Source organism: Gymnoscopelus braueri (assembly GCF_963280865.1).
Source record: "Gymnoscopelus braueri genome assembly, chromosome: 9".
Taxonomy (NCBI): domain Eukaryota; kingdom Metazoa; phylum Chordata; class Actinopteri; order Myctophiformes; family Myctophidae; genus Gymnoscopelus; species Gymnoscopelus braueri.
In genome coordinates this window covers 30,189,648-30,210,697 of record NC_137610.1, presented here as the reverse complement: position 1 = coordinate 30,210,697, position 21,050 = coordinate 30,189,648, and the positions used below count along the sequence as shown (strand labels likewise).

Sequence of the window (21,050 nt, the reverse complement as noted above, 5' to 3'; positions counted from 1 at the left end):
ACTGTGTGAAGGGGATTGTGTAAAATACTCAGAGTAACTTGTATTAAAACAACTCCTGTCTAACAACGTATAATAACACAAAAATGATAACCTCTATAATAACTCAGAATAACTCCCGTATCTCTTGTGTCCTGACAGAGTGGAACGTTCCGCATGGTGTCGGAGGAGGAGCAGGCTCTCAGGGCCAAACTGGAGCGTCTGACAGTGAAAGACCACGGCCCAGTGTTTGGACCCTCTCCCAAAGTACCAGACCACACCATGCAGAAGGTGACAGCCGTTCACTCACACACTAGATATACCAGACCACACCATGTCATTTACCTGACACAGAATAAAATAAAAATAAAATATTGTGTCTATAGCTTGCCAGTGGCCCGGATAGCCAAGCTAACCGTCTGCTGCATGTGGTTTGACTCCAACAGGCCAAGGATGAGTTGCTGGAGACAGACGAGAAGCGCGTGTCTGCGGTGAAGGAGCTGAGGGGGATTATCAAGGAGAAGGCTGACGGAGGAGATGAGCTAGCCAAGGGCGTCCAGGACACCTTTGGAGACAAACCTGATGCCGTGCTGGTCCGCTTCATACGCGCCAGGAAGTACGACGTGGCCCGCGCCTTCGACCTTATGAAGGGTGAGTCAAGTCATTGTGTAGGGACATACGGAACTCTGAGATGGTGGGTTTTTATTTGTCTGTTATGTTACCTGTATAGACAAATGGTATCGACCAAATCTGAGACAGAGCCAAACCATAACAGTTCATGTTAAATTATGAAAATAATAAGAATCTTTCTTATTACCTTTTTAAACAGTGTGTTAAACAAAGTTCTTTGTTCTTTAATAGAATAAAACAAAAATAGTTTTAAACCATGGCATTGTTGATGACCTGCACATTGTTTTATTTTATTTTATCTTGTTACGAATCGTAATGTGTCCTTTCATCCACCTCGATACTCCTCACCACTCATTCTGCACAATTTCAACCTCTCCTTGCATTTACAGCACACACTACAGTACATATACCCTCACAAATATGTCTGTACAAATCACCAACCTTAACATACAATATACAATGTGTGTGTGTGTGTGTGTGTGTGTGTGTGTGTGTGTGTGTGTGTGTGTGTGTGTGTGTGTGTGTGTGTGTGTGTGTGTGTGTGTGTGTGTGTGTGTGTGTGTGTATGTGTGTTTTCAGGGTACGTGCGTTTCAGGAGGGACTACCCAGAGCTGTTTGAGAACCTGACTCCAGAGGCTGTCCGCAGCACCATTGAGGCTGGTTACCCTGGAATCCTGTCCAGCAGAGACAGATACGGACGTATCGTTTTACTCTTCAACATCGAGAACTGGGATTACGAGGAGATCACCTTCGATGAGGTCAGGATCCAATCCGGGGGACTACATATCCCACAGTGCATCTACTGCATAGACATAGATGTAGACTAGACTGTTCCAGATATGTTGACCTTTTCTTACTACCATGACTTCATGGCTGCAAGGTCCCTCTCATGTAACTGTGTGTGTGTGTGTGTTTCCATAGATCCTGCGTGCATACTGTGTAATCCTGGAGAAGCTCCTGGAGAACGAGGAGACGCAGATCAATGGTTTCTGCATCATTGAGAACTTCAAAGGGTTCACCATGCAACAGGCCGCAGGAATCAAACCCACAGAGCTCAAGAAGATGGTGGACATGTTACAGGTAGATCACCACCTGACCCAGCCAGCACATATCATCACCCCACAACCAACCCGGTCCCTCGCTCTAGATTAGAATCTGACTATATAAAGGCCTTTTCACACCAAGTGATTTGGGTTTTGCACAACACCGTACATTTTTGATAATCATGATATCCCCCCCCCCCCTTAAAGAATATTGCTCCCAGAACTTCTCTGTACGTCCCCTGGTTGGCTGTACCGCCCCTGTTGAGAAACACTAGTGTCACTTAAAAAAAAAAAAAAAAAGCTTGACATCATCGTGAACAAACTGTAGTAATCTGACACTGTGCAACAATAGGATGAAGAATTTACAGCACAATGCTTAATCAGTATTTGGATTTGTCCTCTCATCTTTTTGCTCCATGCACCAGGATTCCTTCCCTGCTCGTTTCAAGGCTGTTCACTTCATCCACCAGCCCTGGTATTTCACCACCACCTACAACGTGGTCAAACCTCTCATGAAGGGCAAACTACTGGAGAGAGTAAGTAGGAACCAAAGACACACAATGGTTCTGTATGAGGAATATGCTGCAGGATTCTCCTTTATAGAACTGAAACCAACCGCAATGACAGGGATTTGTCTCAGATTATTTTATCACTTTGAGGGCCAGAAAGGATCTATTACAATTTGTCTATTTCCTCTAGGTCTTTGTCCATGGAGATGAGCTGGAAAACTACTACAAAGATTTTGACCCTGAAATTCTCCCTTCAGAGTTTGATGGGAAATTGGGAAAGTATGATGGCAAGGCCATCGCAGCCAAGCTGTTTGACTAAACGTCCTCTGAACACCCTCACTGTCAACCGGGCTGGGACTCCAGACTCTCACAACCTCCCTCCTTATTAGACCACTGGTTCTCTACGTCGAGTTTCGGGGACCACCAGGGGGTCCAAAATGGACGCTTACGAGTGTACAAATGAGTAAGGGTCTAATTGGTTCCATTTGTACACCTGGTGGGCCCCGGACCAGACGTTGAGAGACAGTGTTTTAGACCATTGGTTCTCAAAGTGGGGTCCTTGGGGGGGAGGGGGGGGGTTCCAGGGGTCCCCAGCAAAAAAATTAACATAGCATCACAAACATTGTAACCCCTTTATCCATATTTTATACGTTGGCTATTCAAAAATAGCACAGCGTGTCACTTCGTGCTGTGCTGCGAGCTTGTACATCTGCTATTTTTGAAATTTTGGACAAATCTCGGAAATGTTTGGATTTTTTTTGAATAATTGTTATTTTTTTAACACAAATCTTCTCTTCTGGGGGTCCCTGGCACGAAACATTTTCAGAAGGGGGTCCGCGTCCAAATATATTATCAATTTGGGGGTCCTTGACACGAAAATGTTTGAGAACCACTGGTTTAGACTGCAGAGAGTCACAATCTGAAGATGTCTTGTTAAAGAGAAGACACTCATCCAGAGCTTGTGTACATCTGAAGGTCTGGGCAAAGCACAACTAAACAGGGCAGAGGGAGTTTGGACTTCCTTGGGGCTGAAGGCCCTGGCCTGGCTCTAAAGATTGATTGATAATTTATCCATAACCACTGAAGCTCTATATACTTCATCGTATAATGAATTGCAAAAGTAGCAGATCTACGTGTCGCATATCACAATGCTTTGTAAGCTTGTAGACCTTCTATTTTCACTATCTTTCAATTTAAAGAATTTGAATTTTGTTTAAAAAATTTGCATAAAACATGGATGCATTGGTTTAAGTGGTCAATCACCATGGACACATTTTAAACAAAAGAAAAACAAATCCACACATAACATAATAAAACCCATTGGCTCTTTCCTTGTGCTAAAATGAACTCAGATTTGAGCTGGCTTTGATTTGAGCAGCAGAGTGTGAAAGCACTGTCATGTGCTGTTGAGCTGTGCTTTGTCAGGACTACAGGCCACCCACCCACACAGCACCCTGACCACCACCCACCACCACACAGCTGATATTCCAACAAGTGCCTGTCTCGTTTGTCTTCTATTTTTGACTGTCCTTGGAAATGAATATTATGGAGTTTCACCCTTGTGCTACCTGTTGCACCATGAAGAATGTCACAGCTGAGAAATTATGTGTACAATAAACTGTATATAATCGTATTACCTGTTGGTCTGTTTGTCTACTATGATACTGATCATGATGCTGACATGATACTGACCTACTGACCATGATACTGGTGTAACCGAAAAAACTTTGAACCAAATAATTCAACTTGCTTAAAAAAGGTGAAATTATCACTAAAACACCCTATCAACTAGTTGGGTATGATCTTACATTAGAACTATGTAATAGTCATTGAAAGAAATGGATCACGAAAGCTCTGAATTTCATAATTAATTTGGGGGTTTAATGTCAGTCAACTAAATGAATTGTCAACTAACTAAGTTAACCACCATTCAAGGAGCCATGTTGTATACTGTGCAAGACCATATGTAGTAGCCATACTAATGTAGGCTACTACCTGTACATACTACACAGTATGCCATTTTTAGCCTACTATTTAGTTGAGTTTCACTTATACCAAAACGTAATTTGATGTACATTATAATGCCTGCCAAATTAGATTTTACATTGAAATGTCAAAATGGTGTAACTGTTTACATTTGACTCCCATCAAAAGTCTTTCTGTTAGAGGTCAATTGTGTCAAATATTTAAACTTTTAAATTGAATATTAAACATTTATGATGCTGATTTAATAGCACACAATGTCCATTAAAAAGTGAATTATAATCACACTATGATTATAAAAGTGATAATGAATTGTAACAGTGATTATAATGTATCCTACATTATCTTGTTTTACAAATGACAATTATGATACACTATGATCCTTTCCCCCCAAACTGTAATTACAATACTTGCCCTTGTAAGTAGTTATAACATGCTTTATAAGATATTATGATTGTTATAAAGCATTATGTATGTTTATTATAAACACATTGTAGACATGGGATGCATATCAAGTGTTACCGTAATTTTCAGTTCAGAGGCCTTATCCACAACATGTTCGTCTTTACAGTGGTGAGACTCTGGCTGGCTCCACCACAGAAGTAGTAACTTCTATCTTAACTTCCACTGCCCAAGTTCATTTATAGTACGCAAGAGTGATCATAAATGCATTTACAAAGCTAAAACTAACTTAAATCATAGAGAAAATGTCCTTAGTTTTTGTCTGTCAGGTATATATTAAAATTATGTTTTGTTCACACAATGCTTTCTGAAAATCACCCCTGACAAAAAAAATAATTCAGATAGCATCATCTTCTTATCATCTTCTTATTAAGTGACAGAAAATGTAGTTAATTTCCCTTCAGGGTTGAGTATTACCTTAGTTAATTTGAAACACTCTCTTGTGACCGTCTAGTCTTATACCTCATTGTACTGTTCTACAGCATAGACTTCAGCCGTATGACATCTAAATAGACTGAACAAACTATACTTTTAAACCAGGTCTGTCCAGAAAGCAGACTGTAAGCTACATTAGCATGCATTTATGCAGCATCCAGTTTTCCTGTCGTGGGTTGTTCATTAGGGCTGTACGCATAGTAATTCAACAGAGCTTGTGTGGCAGATTTGCATTGAATTAATCCATGTTAACAGACACATTTACGTAATTATATCACATGATTTTTCCGCATCCAATGGAAGGAGGCATGCTAATCCTCAGCGTCCCAAGTGTAATAAAACGAGGAGCAATATATAGCGAAGCTAGACACTGTATTTACCTTGGTTCATAATGAACAGCTCAGAATTAGAAACAGAGACATTTTAATACCAAGTATGATTTTCATTAGGTTTGTTTTTATTGTCAAAGTCAACGAATTTAAAATCCCTTGGAGACTCAACATAATGCCTCACCCAGCTTAATTGATAGGTTCATGGACAGAACTAAGAAAAGTAGAAAATTAAGTTCATGTTATGTAAAACACTGGGCCTCTACCTCTTGAACAATACAGTATTTTGGTCCAAAGATCGATGCCTATAGCCTGGGTGATCCTAAATAAATCACCACAGGCTTATGGACCAATATAAAAATCAGGTCAAAGGCACTCTTTATTAAATTTAAATGCCTTTAATGTAGGGCTAATTCATATAGAACTGTTTTTTTTTAAATATATTATTTTTTAAATTCTTCCAGGTGAACAAGCCCTATATTAAAGGCCTTAGACCTTGGTTACCATGGTCTCCCCTGGTTTTACCAAAAAGCACCTTCAGTCACGTTTTCACTTTAGGCAGTTTGATATTGTAGCACTCTTCACTCCTTTTTTGACACCTCAGTCTAAGCTAATGGACCAGGTTGTTAAAATAAGTGTTACATCCTGAAGGGCAGCATCAACTTTGTGTGATGTAAAAGATTAAGGAGACATACTCAGGTTACTTAACAGAACAGCGTTCCTCAACATAACCTCTTAGTAAATAAACAAGAGATAAGACAATATAATTAAATTAACAGAAATATTAGCACAAGACTGCATGGTGAGTTGATCTGAATAAGAGTATCATTTAAAATAGCCCAAATATCACCCAGTTTGCTCAACACGCTCTTTAAGGAATGCTCCAAATCAACAGCAGAGGGTGCCATAGATTAAAAATACACATGAGCAGGGCCATGGAAACAGGTAATGCATAACACAGCATTCAAAACAATGTTTCACAACCAGTGGTTTGGAATCCAAAATCTGTTCTCACAGAGTCACAAAGAACAACTCTAATGGAGAAATATTGTTATGCAATAGGCTGGGTCCTGAGCTCATGGTCAATGTTCGATACAGCCAGGCCCCTTGTGCAAAAAAAAAGCAGAGAATGACTATTTAACCAGTTAAACGTTCTATATTTAGTAAACAAATACTTATTTGACCGGGGTGGGCTCTGTGCTTGGTCCTCTTTTTTTCACACATCTACACCAAATCTCTTAGTGGAAAATAGCCCTCACAATGGGTTGCATTGCGATGCGTTGTGAGGTTGTATATCAGCTATTTCTGGTGAATGATCCCCCTAGAATAGGGATGCTAGGTTTCAAGTGACAAGTGGCTAATAAAACAGGACTCCTGTGTAAACCACATTGAATGTGCAGCTTGGTCATGTAGCTAATGGCTATAGTAGTAACATATACTATTTAGGTCTATAAGACTAATTGTGTAAACATGAATCAACTGCCATGTTCATCAAAGAGTAAAAGATTGTCAGTGTCATGTCCTAAAATACTTTATTTATTAACTTCCATTTTTTAAGACGGCCATGTTATATGTCGTCTTTTGATCGGCTCTGAACTTTGTGCAACACTTTAAGTGCTTTGTTATTATCATCATGATTAGTAGCGACAGCAGCCTTAGCAGCAATAGTAGTAGTGGCAGCAGTATCACTAGCAGCAGTAGAAGGCAACATACAGTTTTGAAAGAGACATCGTTTGGTTCAAAGAGGCCAGTACCTCTGCTTAAATGTGTTGCAGAACAAACTTAAGCACCAACAGATGTATACAAAATGTGTTCCAAAAACAGTGTGTTTGAAAGGCAGTAAGAAAGAGTCTCTGTAGGCCAGCAACAGCAATGGATAAAGAACAGGAAGAGGTAGAATCAAAGAGTTTGTTATATTTGTGTATGTTAATTTGTGTGTGTGTGTGTGTGTGTGTGTGTGTGTGTGTGTGTGTGTAATAATCCATTTGATGATCGGATATCAGAATATCGTGATATGGAATAAGTATTGTAGTTAAAGGCTGCATTACAAGTGAAGTTGATGTAATTTTCGGAATGTTCCTGACTGTTCTAGCGCTTCTATTATTTGCCTCTACCAACTGAGTTATTGTATAGGCATGATTATCAAAAATCCCATTGTGTAAATATTTTGTGAAAGCACCAATAGTAATCCCCACAATATCGTCACAATATCGATATCGAGGTATTTGGTCAAAAATATTTGATTGGGTCCATATAAACATTTCCCATCACCCCACACACATACTGTACAACAGCTGTATGTGTGCATACACCAGCATACATTAAACTTATACTGTGCTTTGGAAGCACATATAGAGTGTGTGTGTGTGTGTGTGTGTGTGTGTGTGTGTGCGTGTGCGTGCACATCTCACGAGCAGGCGTTACGCTTGGTGTGTGTCGTGTGTGCATGTCTGTTGGTTCCTCTGACAGGGCGGCCGGTGGTTCTCTTCCCACTGACAGATGATGTCTGCGTAGCCAACGATGAACTTGTCTATCCAGGTGAGAGGTTGAGGCACAAGCCCCGCCCCCTCAAAGAAGCCCAGGTGACCTCCGTGCTGCGTCAGGGCAAACACCACGTTCTGCTTCTTCTCTGTTAGGAACAACGGGGGGGGGGGGGAGATTAATTCTGGTGGAAACCTTGTATGTCCAAAACTGTTTCCTTTTAATTAAGGACAAAAACGGACTAAAGATCCACATGGAGTATTCCTTTTAGCCGACATTTCTAATGGGAAAGTAGGGAGACCACCTCAAACCACTGCAGATGTGCCATTTATATTGTATTAACATATTCTACCATACAGATTGAGTCAAATAAAAAAAAGCAGAAACTGCTTTTATTTGTGATCAACACACCAGCTCTCCAGTCAAAAAACAGGACCTTGAGTTTCCCCACACGGAAATACAAGGCCAACTGCTTTCTCTTTCTGTCACCCAACACTCCACCTCTCACTACCTCTTGGCGTACACACACACACACACAGTAAATATTTTACAGTAGTAGCTGTAATGTAACTTGACATTTGGCTGGTGTCACTAAAAGCCTGTGCACACAACAGAGTAAGGAGACTAACAAGTATTCACTAAGTCAAGCGTAACACAAACACACCTATTCCCTCATTCTTCAAGTTAGGTTGTACTGCCTCACCAGCTGGTCTGCTGATGCACTGAATACTTGTTGTAAGACTACAGTAAATCACTCAACAGTGACAAAAATATCTTCATTATTACAGGAGGAAACATTGATAAAACCTGGGTTTGACCTTTGTGTTCAGGTGGAAGGTAGCTCCACCCATTAGTTTCAGGTAGAAGAACAGGAAATAATGTCATGTGAGACTAGTATTTAGGTCTTTAAGTGACCTAAATACTTTTAAGACTAAGTGAAGATGTAATGTTAAAGGAATACACGTGTAGTGCAGGCAAGTACAGGTTTTGTCAGTGCTGATATGAGAGTGGGTGTGTATGGAGATAGCGGTGTGTGTGTGTGCATGTAATTCAGTGAAGCATTTGTGACAGGACGTGCTCACGTGATAGCTCTTTGTTTACATAGTTTTAACTGATAATAATCATTCATTTGAATATGTGGGTTGGTGTTTAATCTCATGCTGTACTACAATATAAGTTCGGAATCAGAAATCCCTGTTAGAAAGCTTCACAGTGTTTCCGTTTCTCAAAGACCAACAAACACTTAGTGTACACATTTTAATGCTGGAATACCCAACGAATATACCAGTCAACCACCATTAATAGGAGATGTCCAGGAGTCTTTTGGAATGCAACTAAATTAAGAGTTTAACCCTTTCCTTCATCTACTTTTCAATAGCAATATAATGAACCTTAACAGTTAAGCCACGCCATGGCTCAGGGTTCATAATTCTGTACTATAAATGCCCAGAGCTATGAGCCATTGGCTTTGCTCACACAGTATAAAGTAGGCTATAGGGCATACATGTCCAACAAGTCCAGCCCAGGGGCTAATCGTGGCTTAATAAGGGTAGTTTTTAAATGATTTTAATATATAATCAAATAAATTCAATTAAAAGATATTTGTAATTGTATGAATACTGATTGATAGTTCATTTTAGAAATGGAAGAAGTCAACTCTATTAATCAGTAAAATATTACACAACTTTGGACAAATGGCTACTGTCAGCAATTGAAGAAACGCTGTGAAGGGAAGAGAAAGTTGTGACTTCTACAGAGCAGTGTATTCCTGATTCCTTCATTAAGACACAAGATCTCAGATCTACGGAGACCAAACTACACACACTAACAAACAAACACAAAGACACCCAGGGCTGAGGGATCGTGTGGCCTTGAATTATTCAATAAGAATGTCTGGCCATGGAGGTGAGAGCAGTAAGACTTCATCGACACTTAACCCCCTTAGACTTAAGCCCTATATACGAAGAATCGCGTCGTAGTATTGTTGTCCATTCTGTGTAGCTAAATGGGTGGCGCACACACACCAAGGTTTCCTGCCGGAAAGAACTTGCAGGAAAAACAGGCAACACGTCCCGTCAAACTATTGCGGTGATACTTGTCTCATGCACACGCCCTGCCCGTACTAGAGTTAAATATCTAGTTGACGATATGATAATGACACACACACACACAGCTCCAGGTGAGACATACCAGCGAGTAAGCGTGGGATGGTCAGTAGACTCGGATGAACCAGGGGGTCATCTGAAGCATTCACCAGCAGAAGAGGAATGCTGATCTGAGACCAGGGACATGGCATCATCAGTTACTGTTTAAAGTGTTTTGTTTATTTTCATTATAGTACAGAATTATTGTATTGGAGCAGTAGTAGTAAAAGTTTCAGCAGTAATCATATTGGCATTCATTAACACAATCTGAAGATTTGCATAAATATATTTATGAAATGATTGATGGTAATAATAATAATCAATAATTCACAGTATGTGAATGAATACCAAACTCACATGTTGAATGTATTGAACACAGCTCTCCTGGTCATAATACTCCTTTAAGGAACTGTAGCCGTGGAATTTCCTGCAACAGAAGTTGTAGAAGTGTTATTAAGCACTTAAACCCTACATACTTCGTTGACACTGACAGCTGTCCCCCAGGGGTCTGTACTTGATCCCCTCCTTTTCCCCTCTACACCAAATCTCTTCGCAAATAGACCTACAAATACAGATCTACAAGTTCGCAAACGTGAGCGTGTAGATATTTTAGCCAGATGTTCGCCTATTTTCACTGAATGTTTGCCTATTATGACATGCCCACAATAGGGACGTTGGGGTTCATGTGGGTAACATGAATCAAAAGGGTCAAATACACATACTAATACAGTACCTCATAATGGTTTCATCAATCTGCATCAGAGAGGTGGCTGTGCAGAGTCTGCTGAGGTCTGGCTCCTCCGTCATACCAGAGCTCATTCCAAACAAACTGCCTCTGTTCAACAACAAACACACACACGTTCAACCATGTAACCTAACCAGTCGTTTGTAACGCTGAGGATGTAGGGTGTTGATTTGTAGGGTGTGGCATGTTGTGCTGCGTATCATGTGTATTGTTGCTGTGTGTATTGTGTAGCGTATTGTTTCGTGGTGTGTGTATTGTCGTGTATATTGCTGTGTATGGTGTCTTGTATTGTGTTGTGTATTTTTGTGTAATGGTGTGTTGTGTAACACAACAATAAATAATACAAGACGCACCATACACAACAATAGTGTATGTTTGTGTTGTATATTGTTCTCTGTATTGTTGGTGTGTAATGTTGTGTTGTGTGTGGTGGTTATTGTGTGGTGCATCATTGCATATGGGTTAACAGTCACCTGTGTGACAGAATGATCTTTTTCATGTTTTCTGCCATCAGGAAGTTGTAGATTCTACGACCATGGTCCCAATGTTGAAATGTTTCCTGAGCCCTGCGAGTGCACACACACCAATAACATACAATTACACACCGCCAAACACATACGTAATAATATATTCACAGCTACTACCATCATAGTAGTTGTAGTACTGGTACTGGCATAGGTACTACTACTGCCAAATCGGGCAGAAACCACTTATCTCCACATTTTAACTTTCATTTTAAAATGCTCAAATGCAGCGCATTGCGACGCATTTTGAGCTTGTGGATCTGCTATTTTTGAATTTGAATCCTGAAAACACACGTACAGTATGAGGTTTCCATCCGACAGCAACAAAATATTACTACTACCACCGCTGAAGCTAATACTACGTAGGTTAGTTGTACTAACACAACACTCCTTGGTGGTACTGACCTGTCGACGTTGTATCCCTGGCACACACTGACGCAGCAGAGAACTCGGTCCTGGTTGGAACGGTTCTCTCCAAGGAACTTACAGACGATGTTTCCTCCCAGACTGAAGCCTACAACTACCAGCATGCTCTGGGGCAGGCAGCATTTAACGTAGGCCACCATGGCTGCATACTCCCACGTACAACCTGACAGAAGACAATTGCACATTTTTAGAAGACTTTCTTATACAGAGCGTATTATAAGGAAATGGCATGAACCCTAGTCAACAAACAACAAGGTAAATGATAAACTGAATAAGAGTGAAAAGAAAACAATTTAGTGCTACAAAGTAACTAGGATACCGGGTAGGTATAAACAATATGCTATCTAAAGCATTTGTGGACAAGCAAACAATATACAGTATGTCTATCTAAATAATATAAATAGCATACAGTATATGAACAAGTAACCTATATACATATTCATAGTATAACTAGGATCTATCATAGGCAACAGGAGGTAGTGATACTAGTAATGACGAATGCTAGGGAGTGAGGTAGAGTCTGAAGTGGGGAGTTTTCAGACTGTGGTGGATGATAGAAAGTGAGTCTTCAGTCCTGACCAAGAGGGGTAGGTCATACCACAGCATGGGAGCCAGGAGGGAGAAGAGGATGCTTGCCAGGGTGCCGTACGGAAGGGAGGGACAGACATCCTGTGTTAGCGGATCTAAGTGAGTGTGTTTTGACGCTGTAATTCTCCCCCTGCTTAACAAGTAATTCCACAAATTAAAACAATTTCAATGGTAATAAATTAAACTTCTTTCCAAAAACTAGGTTTAAACAAAGCGAGCTCCCACATGTAAGCTGAGATGCTTTGTTTGTTCGTTTTTTTTTTTATATCCCACGATTTTGCAACCCCATAATTTTTTTCACCCAGTGCCAATTTTCTAAGTAATCCTGGGCGCTACACTCCCTCTGCCAGCCTAGGGAGAGCCCAGAGCCGAGCTCATGCCTCCTTCAATGCGTTACTCCAACCAGTTCCTTTCCCCTCCATCAGGCACCCCAGCTGACCAGGGGGAGGCGGTATAGAGACCAGGATTACTGCATGTTTTTTTGAGGGTACCTACCCTCGGGGACACAGGGAGAACATGCGAACTCCACACACAAAGGCCCTTTCACCAACCCCACCTAGGGTATGGGCACTGATGACGCGGAGGAGAGGACACGCCCCCAGCGCCCCCGGCGGGAATCGAACCCAGGACCTTCTAGCTGTGAGGTGACAGCGCTACCGACTGTGCTACCGTGCCCCTTGAGATGCTTTGTTTTTTTTTAGATTAAAACTTGTTTTTAGAATAAAGAACATTATATTATATCTAAATAAACATATACTACAACATTTGAACATATAATTCAATATCAACACTTAAGAGTCATACACACTGACAGACAATAGTTACATTGCTTTCTTTTCTGTGTTGTCCTCTCCTGTGCTTACCATAAGTGAACATGCGCGGTGAGGTGAGCTCGACGTTGGGTAGGGCCCCCAGGTGGTTGAGGACAGCACATCTGTAGCCCCGCCTCTGGGCATGGTCAACAAAGGTCCGGATGTAGTGCTTCTCGCTATGGTTACCGATCCCTGGGCAAATCACCATGGTGATATCATCTGTGGCGACGCAGATGCATACACACAAACAGAGATTTGGGGTCACTGTCAGGAAATGTTTACTGTATGTGTGCGCATGAGGGTTAACTGAACACGCCTGTTTGGTGTGATCATGTCGATTTGCGTGTGTGTGTGTGTGTGTGTGTGTGTGTGTGTGTGTGTGTGTGTGTGTGTGTGTGTGTGTGTGTGTGTGTGTGTGTGTGTGTGTGTGTGTGTGTGTGTGTGTGTGTGTGTGTGTGTGTGTGTGTGTGTGTGTGTTGAAATACATGGTCTCCTCCAAGTGGTGGTGGTGGAGGCAGACAGACAACCATAAACTGTTCTCTGGCTCTGAAAACCACATGATGTTATTCTGCTCATGATCTAATTTACAAACCCATGACAGTCCACGATTATCTGTCTGTCTTTGAGGTTCAGTGGTTCTCTCACCTCTAGGCCTAGAGGTGCCTCTTCGCCTAATCGCAATTATTTGAGATAATCGCAATTATTTTGCATAATCATCATAATCGTTTCTATGTTGAAAAATGTTTATACATTTTCTAACATTTTCCAAAAATTATTAAATATGTCAGTAATTTCTTTGTGTATTTAAGTTATTTGTCATATCTGACCTGAGCCTAAAAGGCAAACAGAAATTATGTTGTTATTTACATGTTATGTAAATAACAACATTGACATGTCAACATTGACAACATTGACATTTACATGTCAATGTTCAATGCCAAAAACACAATGAAATCGTTAAATCGCAATTATTTGTGTGACAATTACTCGTCAACTTATATTTTTAATCGTGAAAATGCTATTTGAGGTTCAGTGGTTCTCTCACCTCCTGTGCTGTGGTCTCCCAGTGGTTCAAAGAGGTCAAAGGTCGCAGTGGCTCCATCCTGCATGGGGAGAAACTTGCGGACGCCACATGGTGTGGGGGTTTTGACACGGCCCATCTTCGCATACAGAATCGTTTGGAGGTGGCCGCTTTTACCCCATAGTAATGGAGGAATGTACCTACAGACAGATGGACAGAAGCAATGCTTCCTTTAAACTTTGCCGCCTTCAATACATGCTACAAAGTAACTAGGGAGAAATCAAACCTAGCATCTATTTAAATAACAACAACAAAAAAATAACAGTAGTAAACACATACATGAATCTAAAAACAACATGACATGCATTCATCTAAATATGCAATAAGTATAGACACAAAGAAATAAAGAGTGCTAAAGGATGAGGTCCGGAGTGGTGAGAAATGTGATAAGTCAAATAACGTAATTTACGTTCGGCACCTTGAAGGTGGAAAACTGGTTAAACAACTTGTTGGACATGGACAGCAACCGGGACTCAGCATGCATACTATGTAGAATTTGACTGGGAAAAGACAAATTTTAACAGAATCATTGTTAAGTACCATATAACCCATTACCCTCTACCCATTAGGATGTGTTGTTGTTTTGCATTACGTGTGGTTTCATTCTCTTGATCATATATTCTAGTGAGTGAGAGAGTGTTGGTGTGTGTGTGTGTGTGTGTGTGAGTGTGAGTGTGAGTGTGAGTGTGAGAGTGTGAGTGTGAGTGTGAGTGTGAGTGTGTGGGGGGGGGGGGCTGGCCCAGCTGCCCAAAGCTGGCCCTGGGTCAAATCTATATGGTGACCCCTGCTCTAAAAGTGCTCGCTCTTCACCTACACAGGGAAGCTAGTGTGTGTGTGTAATTGTAATTCCTTTCCATTTCTTTTTGGTTCTTTATTTACCCAGGGTAGTAGCTGAGCACAAGTGCTCATTTTCAGCAACGCCCTACAAATGAGTCAAAGATGAGTCAACAGTTGAGCGTCCAGCTCTTCCAGCCATTCTGTAGACAGCTCTGTAGGTAGTGCACACTTTGTCTACATGAAAGTCCAATGTCTTCACTCTCTGAAGTGAAGATGGTTTCCATTTGTGGCACGCCTCACCATAAAGCCACCAGTGATCAGCGAGCAATGGTGTGTTCTACCGTGTTACACTATATACCCTCCAAGATTTTTTTTAAAGAATCCTATACAGTCTACTAACCATCCGAGGTAGCGTATCTGGCACGCAGGAGCAGGGGCTGGGGGCAGCAAGAATGTAGCAAGCGTCCGAGGTGAAGGCTTATGTGTGGCTATTGAGGTGATAATGACCGCTGGCCATGGAAGTTTCGAAGTAGTTCACACATTAACTTAAGAATAGATATGGCACACTTGACTTAATTAGTATTCCAACTGCACATAGGCTACATCACGAGTGCAACAACACTGTTACACACAGTATAAAACTCAAAGGAACATTCGTCTAGATTCAGTCTACTCTTGCAAACGAAGGGATGGGACCACCGCTAAAAATTAATAAGTTCGTTCAAAGCAATCTTTTTAAGGGTTTCGCCGCAACATCTTGCTACATGTCTAATGCGTCTCCTACACGGCCGCTGTCTTCACCGATAGACACACCACTGTCCCAGACAGAATCTCTGCTCTAATCTGCTGACACTGACACTACACAAAATCAGGCATGCAAACAGCCCGAGGTGAAAAAAACATGTTTTCTTTCGGGTCAGGTGTCACACAATTGCCCTATTTGAGTTCAAAAAGGTGACTGTAGCTGAAAAGTGACACTTTTGCATGTCTGCAAAATAAGGAAAACCAGCCTGTTGGTTCATGCTCTCACTACCACTGTCAAGGAGGGAGACGTATGGCTGGCTACCTACTGTACCTGGACTTCCGCCCCCTTCCCCAGTTCTGTAAGTAACATCTCTTTCGATGGACATGGTCAGTATGGTGTCCAATAACCAGCTGACGGTGACCAATTTCTCCCCAACAGGCAAGGCCAGACTGAGATTGGTATCAAGGCGCTTTGGTCCATCTTCCTTATTCTCTTCACATATAAACGTTTCCCACAAAATGACGCCAGGAGAAGGTAAAGACACAGGCAACACCATCTTCTAGCACGGCAAGTCTCAGTGGAAGATCAAAGCAGAAATGATGGAGAACCATTTCTGTGCCCCACACCAGTAGATGTCACACACACACACACACACACACACACACGTATATATAGTAAAACCCAACACTTTATAACTCACTCTTGTGTGAACAAGGGACAGGACTTGAGCAGGAAGTGGTTTAGTGGCGTGTCCTGACAGATGACCTCGGGCGGGCCTGGGGTACTCTTCAGGTTCAGACAGCGCACAATGATGTAGAGGACCGTGGCCACCGCAGCTAGCTTCATACCATCAAACATGGCTGGCATCTCCGGATCGATGGTGTCTGTGTAGCCTTCCCCCAGGGTGTTCGTGGGGGAAGACATGGCAGCAACCTCTGTTAGAGAGAAATATTTAACATTTTACACAAACTTATGAGATGTGACACACAACAGGTCTATTCACCCAGTGTCTAATTATCTGATTAAAGAAATACAATGTTGTACAATGTACAATGTAAACAAGCCCCCTGGGGCCGTTTGTGTTATCCTTTTAACATAACCTTGGACTGTACTACCTGTACTGTTAAAAACGACTTGTTAATAAAGTATTCAATCAATCAATCAATAGTATCCGATTCAAGTAATATAATGAATTCCAACAGTACTTCTGAACACCTGTTGAATGCACACAGTAAAACAAAGAATTAGCTGTATCCCCAGGCCCAGTTTTTAATCTGAATGTATCAGTAATATCACTAAAACCATGGTATTTATATCCAACACATTCCTGTACATTTAGCCAATTATAAAAATGACACTTGAAAGAAAGAAAGAAAAGAAAATACTTGTGACGTTGATACAAACTTTACAAAGTGATGTCATGAGCATCCACCCACCTTGTCTTGTGACTTAGAACTTCAAGAAGAGCTACAAGTCTCTCCCCACTAGAACAATGATCCTAAAGTGTGTCGATGGTCACTGCCGGAGAAAAGAAAAGTACTTTTGATAATAGTACTTTATAAGGAGGAGCAAAAACCTAGAAATATCATGCCAAAACTAAAGTAACATGTCATTACGATAATTACTAGGCTACACCACGTTAACGTTAGCCTTCGAGCAAGACTATCATAGATGTATTTTATCGAGTATGACTTTTACTTTCGTATCTACGTAGCCGTAGATTACGACTCTCGTAGAGATATGTTATGATCCTGACATCAGAATCATAAAATACATCTACGAGAGTCGTAATCTACAGCTAGTATCTACTTTAGTCTTGGCTAGCACCCCCAGTGCATCTGGCACTTTCACCAGTAAAGCCGATACTTCTCCGTACATGTACAAAAATACGTGTATAAAAAGGTGCTTACCCGGTTGCCCCAAATGTTAACTCGCGCTTCGTAGTCTGTGCAATTTATAAGTCCGTATTCTTCAATAAAGAAGTTTTTATCCCGTCTGTGTCAGATTCTGTCGGAAGTTCCCTGTATCCTCAATGGGCGGTAGTGACGAGGCGCATCAGGTTAAAGTCGGTATTACACTTAATGTAAACGGGAAGTAAACGAGGGGGGGAATGGCGTTCGGCCACAGTCGGGATTAAAACACTTCTTTATTGAAAAATACGGACTAATACAGTGCATTAAGACTCCGAAGCGTGAGTTAACATTTGGGAAAACCAGGTAAGAACCTTATATATTTATTTTTGTACATGTATGGAGAAGTACGGGCTTTACTGGTGAAAGTGCAGGACACAGTGGGGGGTGCTGGCCAAGACTATCGTAGATACGAAAGTAAAAGTCATACTCGATAAAATACATCTATGATGTCTTGATCCAAGACTACGTTAAGGTGGTGGCCTACTCCTGGATAACACCCCCGGATGCAACAATAACTTCCCTCGCTATGGGATGAACTTTCTGCAGAATCTAATACAATAGAAACACAATGCAGCAAAAAGTCTAAGCGACGTAGTTACTGTAACCAGTTACAAGCGCATTTCGTCACGTACATTTTATCATCCCCGGGTTAAAAGCAGCACAACTGATGATGATCGCGTACAAACATACCATGATGTGAAGATTTACACACAGTGGCACTGTGGCAGGCTGGTCCAACTGTTTAGCGTTGAACAGAGCGGTTCTATTCGGAGCTGTTTGACTCCGTCCGACCGCAGGTAGCAGGTATACCCGAGATCCGTTGTGTTCACTGTGTTGTGTTTACCACAGAGCGGACCAGCGGTAACAGGAAACTCTGCTTCCTTCCTAAAAGCACTCTTTTTTTTTTTACATGTAGCCTTTTCCTCATTGGACGCAGCTAGTCTTTACGTCACATTTAAAATATTAACGTACGACGGTGTCGCGCGCCGATCTACAAGCTCACAATGTGTCGCTTCCGCGACGAGTTGGGGGCTTGTAGGTCGGCTTTTATCCCCCGAAACCGGCGGAGAATATTGGCCGCTCGACCATGACTGACTCTGATGGTTGACCGTTATACATAATCTCGTGTTATTATTTAACTTAGCTTAAGTTAATACATGTAAAAATAAAATAAAAGACAGGTAGGCTACATGGGTAAACTGTGAAGAAAAGACTTATTGGCATTACATATCATCAATGCAGTTGTAAATGTGGGAAATGCCTGTCTTTTGCGTCTAAATTTGTATTTGTAAATTGTATAATCAAGCTTTTAAATTAATAAACGTCTTCTAGTTCTAGACTCAAAAGTCTAAGCGGTGCCTCGTGTCTCTGCACACTGCAGAGAACATCCTTTGTTCTTGTGTTTAACACTCGAATATCAAGCTGAGTAGCTGACCCATAGATGTCCCAGTCTAGTTGAAGTTATGCTCAGTTTGCGCGCGTGTGTGTGTGTGTGTGTGTGTGTGTGTGTGTGTGTGTGTGTGTGTGTGTGTGTGTGTGGGGGGCCCTGCCTTGTGTTCTGGGTGACCTTAGCCAGCAGCAGTGGAACCTGTCAACACAAGTTGCAGATTGTACCAGTGGGTCAGATTTCATCTTTGTATTGTAATGGTATTTGAGGAGTTTCCAGCAGCATCAGACAGACAGTAGGCCTACTAGCTGAAAAGTAAGGCCAGCCAACTTCTGCTAATCCCAATATCTGACCACTAGGAGGAGACATTTAATGTGTTTCCACGTCTTTTCCATGGTCTCTGGTATCTTTCCTTCTTCTTCTTCTTAAATAAGGTAGACACTGATTATAAAATCCATAAGAAAAATGTATGGAATAGATTATAATAACTAGACTGTTTATCCCTGAATTATAGCAGCTCTTTATCTAAGCTATCTATACATTGTTGCTATACAAGTTGCTCTAGGCTAGAGGAAAGGCATCCAAATCTGTAGGGGTCATCTCAGGACTATAAAGGTGCACAGCAAATTCCATGGCAATCTAGCCAGTAGATATCTTGTTTGGGACCAAAGTGGTGAAGTGACAGACGTGAGTGAACGTGTATGGGCGATATGTGAATTTGTTTGTTAGAGGGATAGTCAGCAGTTTATTAGAGGTAATAGTCAGTGTCTATACTCAGTGTCATATCTTTATCTTTGGATGTTTGATTTGATTTACTGTTTGTAACTATTGCTAATTATCTGTTGACTTCCCCCTGTTCTTTAATTTGTTTGTTTCTATATGATCTGTAGCTGTGTGTTGTCCTTCTAAGACTCAAAAGTCTGTATCTGTTTGTTTCTATTTCTATATGATCTGTAGCTGTGTGTTGTCCTTCTAAGACTCAAAAGTCTGTATTGAGTGTTTTAGACAGTTTATTTAGGTCTGAAGAGCTGTTTTCTCTTTTACCCCTTTTAGCTGTTAAAAAAGTAGTTTTTGTGCTTTTTCATCTTTACTACTTGAAGATAGATACTGTATGGCCGATTGGATAAACAAGATGGGGTCTAACTGTGCTGTGAAATGTATTTCACAGGTTCTGGATTTGTTTCCATACGCTATGGCTCAGTTCCAGATAAGGTCCCCAGGACCTAATTGGGTCCTACTCAGGAGGTGGTATTAACCCTGTGTTCTCGGAATTTCTCTTTATCTCTTATCTCTTTTTTATGAGGGTTTGTTTTTTTATGACGTCCCTCTCCCCTTCAAGTGTGGTTGTGGTTATAATGGAAACGTAAACAGAATACACATCACAGAACTTTGAAAGTTCTGGGCTACCTGTCATTGACTTCCATTATGAATTGAAAAATATATGAAACGTGGAAAAAAAATGTGGAGGTACTTTCTTGATCTACTGGCAGGCTTACACAATAACTTTGGGGCTGATCGGGGGGTACAGGCAGCGATTGCAAGTATTCTTTCAGCTTCAAAAACTTCAGATTTTCCATCTTCAGCATCCTTGTCCCAATGTACCTCCTCCCGCAAATGTCCAAACCATCTCAACCTCTTACTTCAAATGTAATATTCTTTAACTATCTTTTTTTAACAGCTATTTTAAACATATAACTTCTTTTTTTTTACTTGGTATGTAGTTTTATATAGTTTTCTTTTTCTCTAATTCTATTTACTGTCAAGGTAACAGTGTACCGAAATCAAAATATACTTCTGTGACTTTTGCTACTTCAAAACAGAAGGAAAAGGGGCAACAACTGGCACTCTATCTCACCTTCTATTGAACTTATAGCTCACTAGATAAGGATCCCATACCCATTACAAAAGAAAAAAAAATCCAAACGACGCAGGGGAAGACGGATAGTTTTTAACCACTTAAACCCCATATGGTTGACCTCTCATAGTATTTTCAATTGTGGACGGGCTTATAGATCGGCTATTTTCAGCGAAGATTTTCCCCAGAACACGGATGCCGGGGT

The 21,050-nt window shown here is 41.1% G+C and overlaps 2 protein-coding genes across 2 annotated transcripts; one reads left to right on the top strand and one right to left on the bottom strand.

The window, feature by feature from the left end:
- The first annotated feature begins 141 nt into the window (after positions 1-141).
- Positions 142-2,530, top strand: rlbp1b (retinaldehyde binding protein 1b). The gene is made up of 6 exons (XM_080437741.1): positions 142-267; positions 423-627; positions 1,186-1,364; positions 1,528-1,686; positions 2,075-2,185; positions 2,349-2,530. The coding sequence occupies exons 1-6, from the start codon at positions 154-156 to the stop codon at positions 2,475-2,477; spliced, it is 897 nt and encodes a 298-aa protein (XP_080293867.1). The 5' UTR covers positions 142-153; the 3' UTR covers positions 2,478-2,530.
- A 2,942-nt stretch (positions 2,531-5,472) lies between these two features.
- On the bottom strand, positions 5,473-18,465 carry LOC308092424 (monoacylglycerol lipase ABHD2-like). The gene is made up of 11 exons (XM_080438309.1): positions 18,294-18,465; positions 17,127-17,208; positions 16,391-16,625; positions 14,133-14,308; positions 13,139-13,306; positions 11,667-11,850; positions 11,211-11,303; positions 10,726-10,827; positions 10,350-10,419; positions 10,039-10,123; positions 5,473-7,996 (listed from the first exon to the last, which is right to left on the bottom strand). The coding sequence occupies exons 3-11, from the start codon at positions 16,612-16,614 to the stop codon at positions 7,788-7,790; spliced, it is 1,311 nt and encodes a 436-aa protein (XP_080294435.1). The 5' UTR covers positions 16,615-16,625; positions 17,127-17,208; positions 18,294-18,465; the 3' UTR covers positions 5,473-7,787.
- Positions 18,466-21,050: the final 2,585 nt, after the last annotated feature.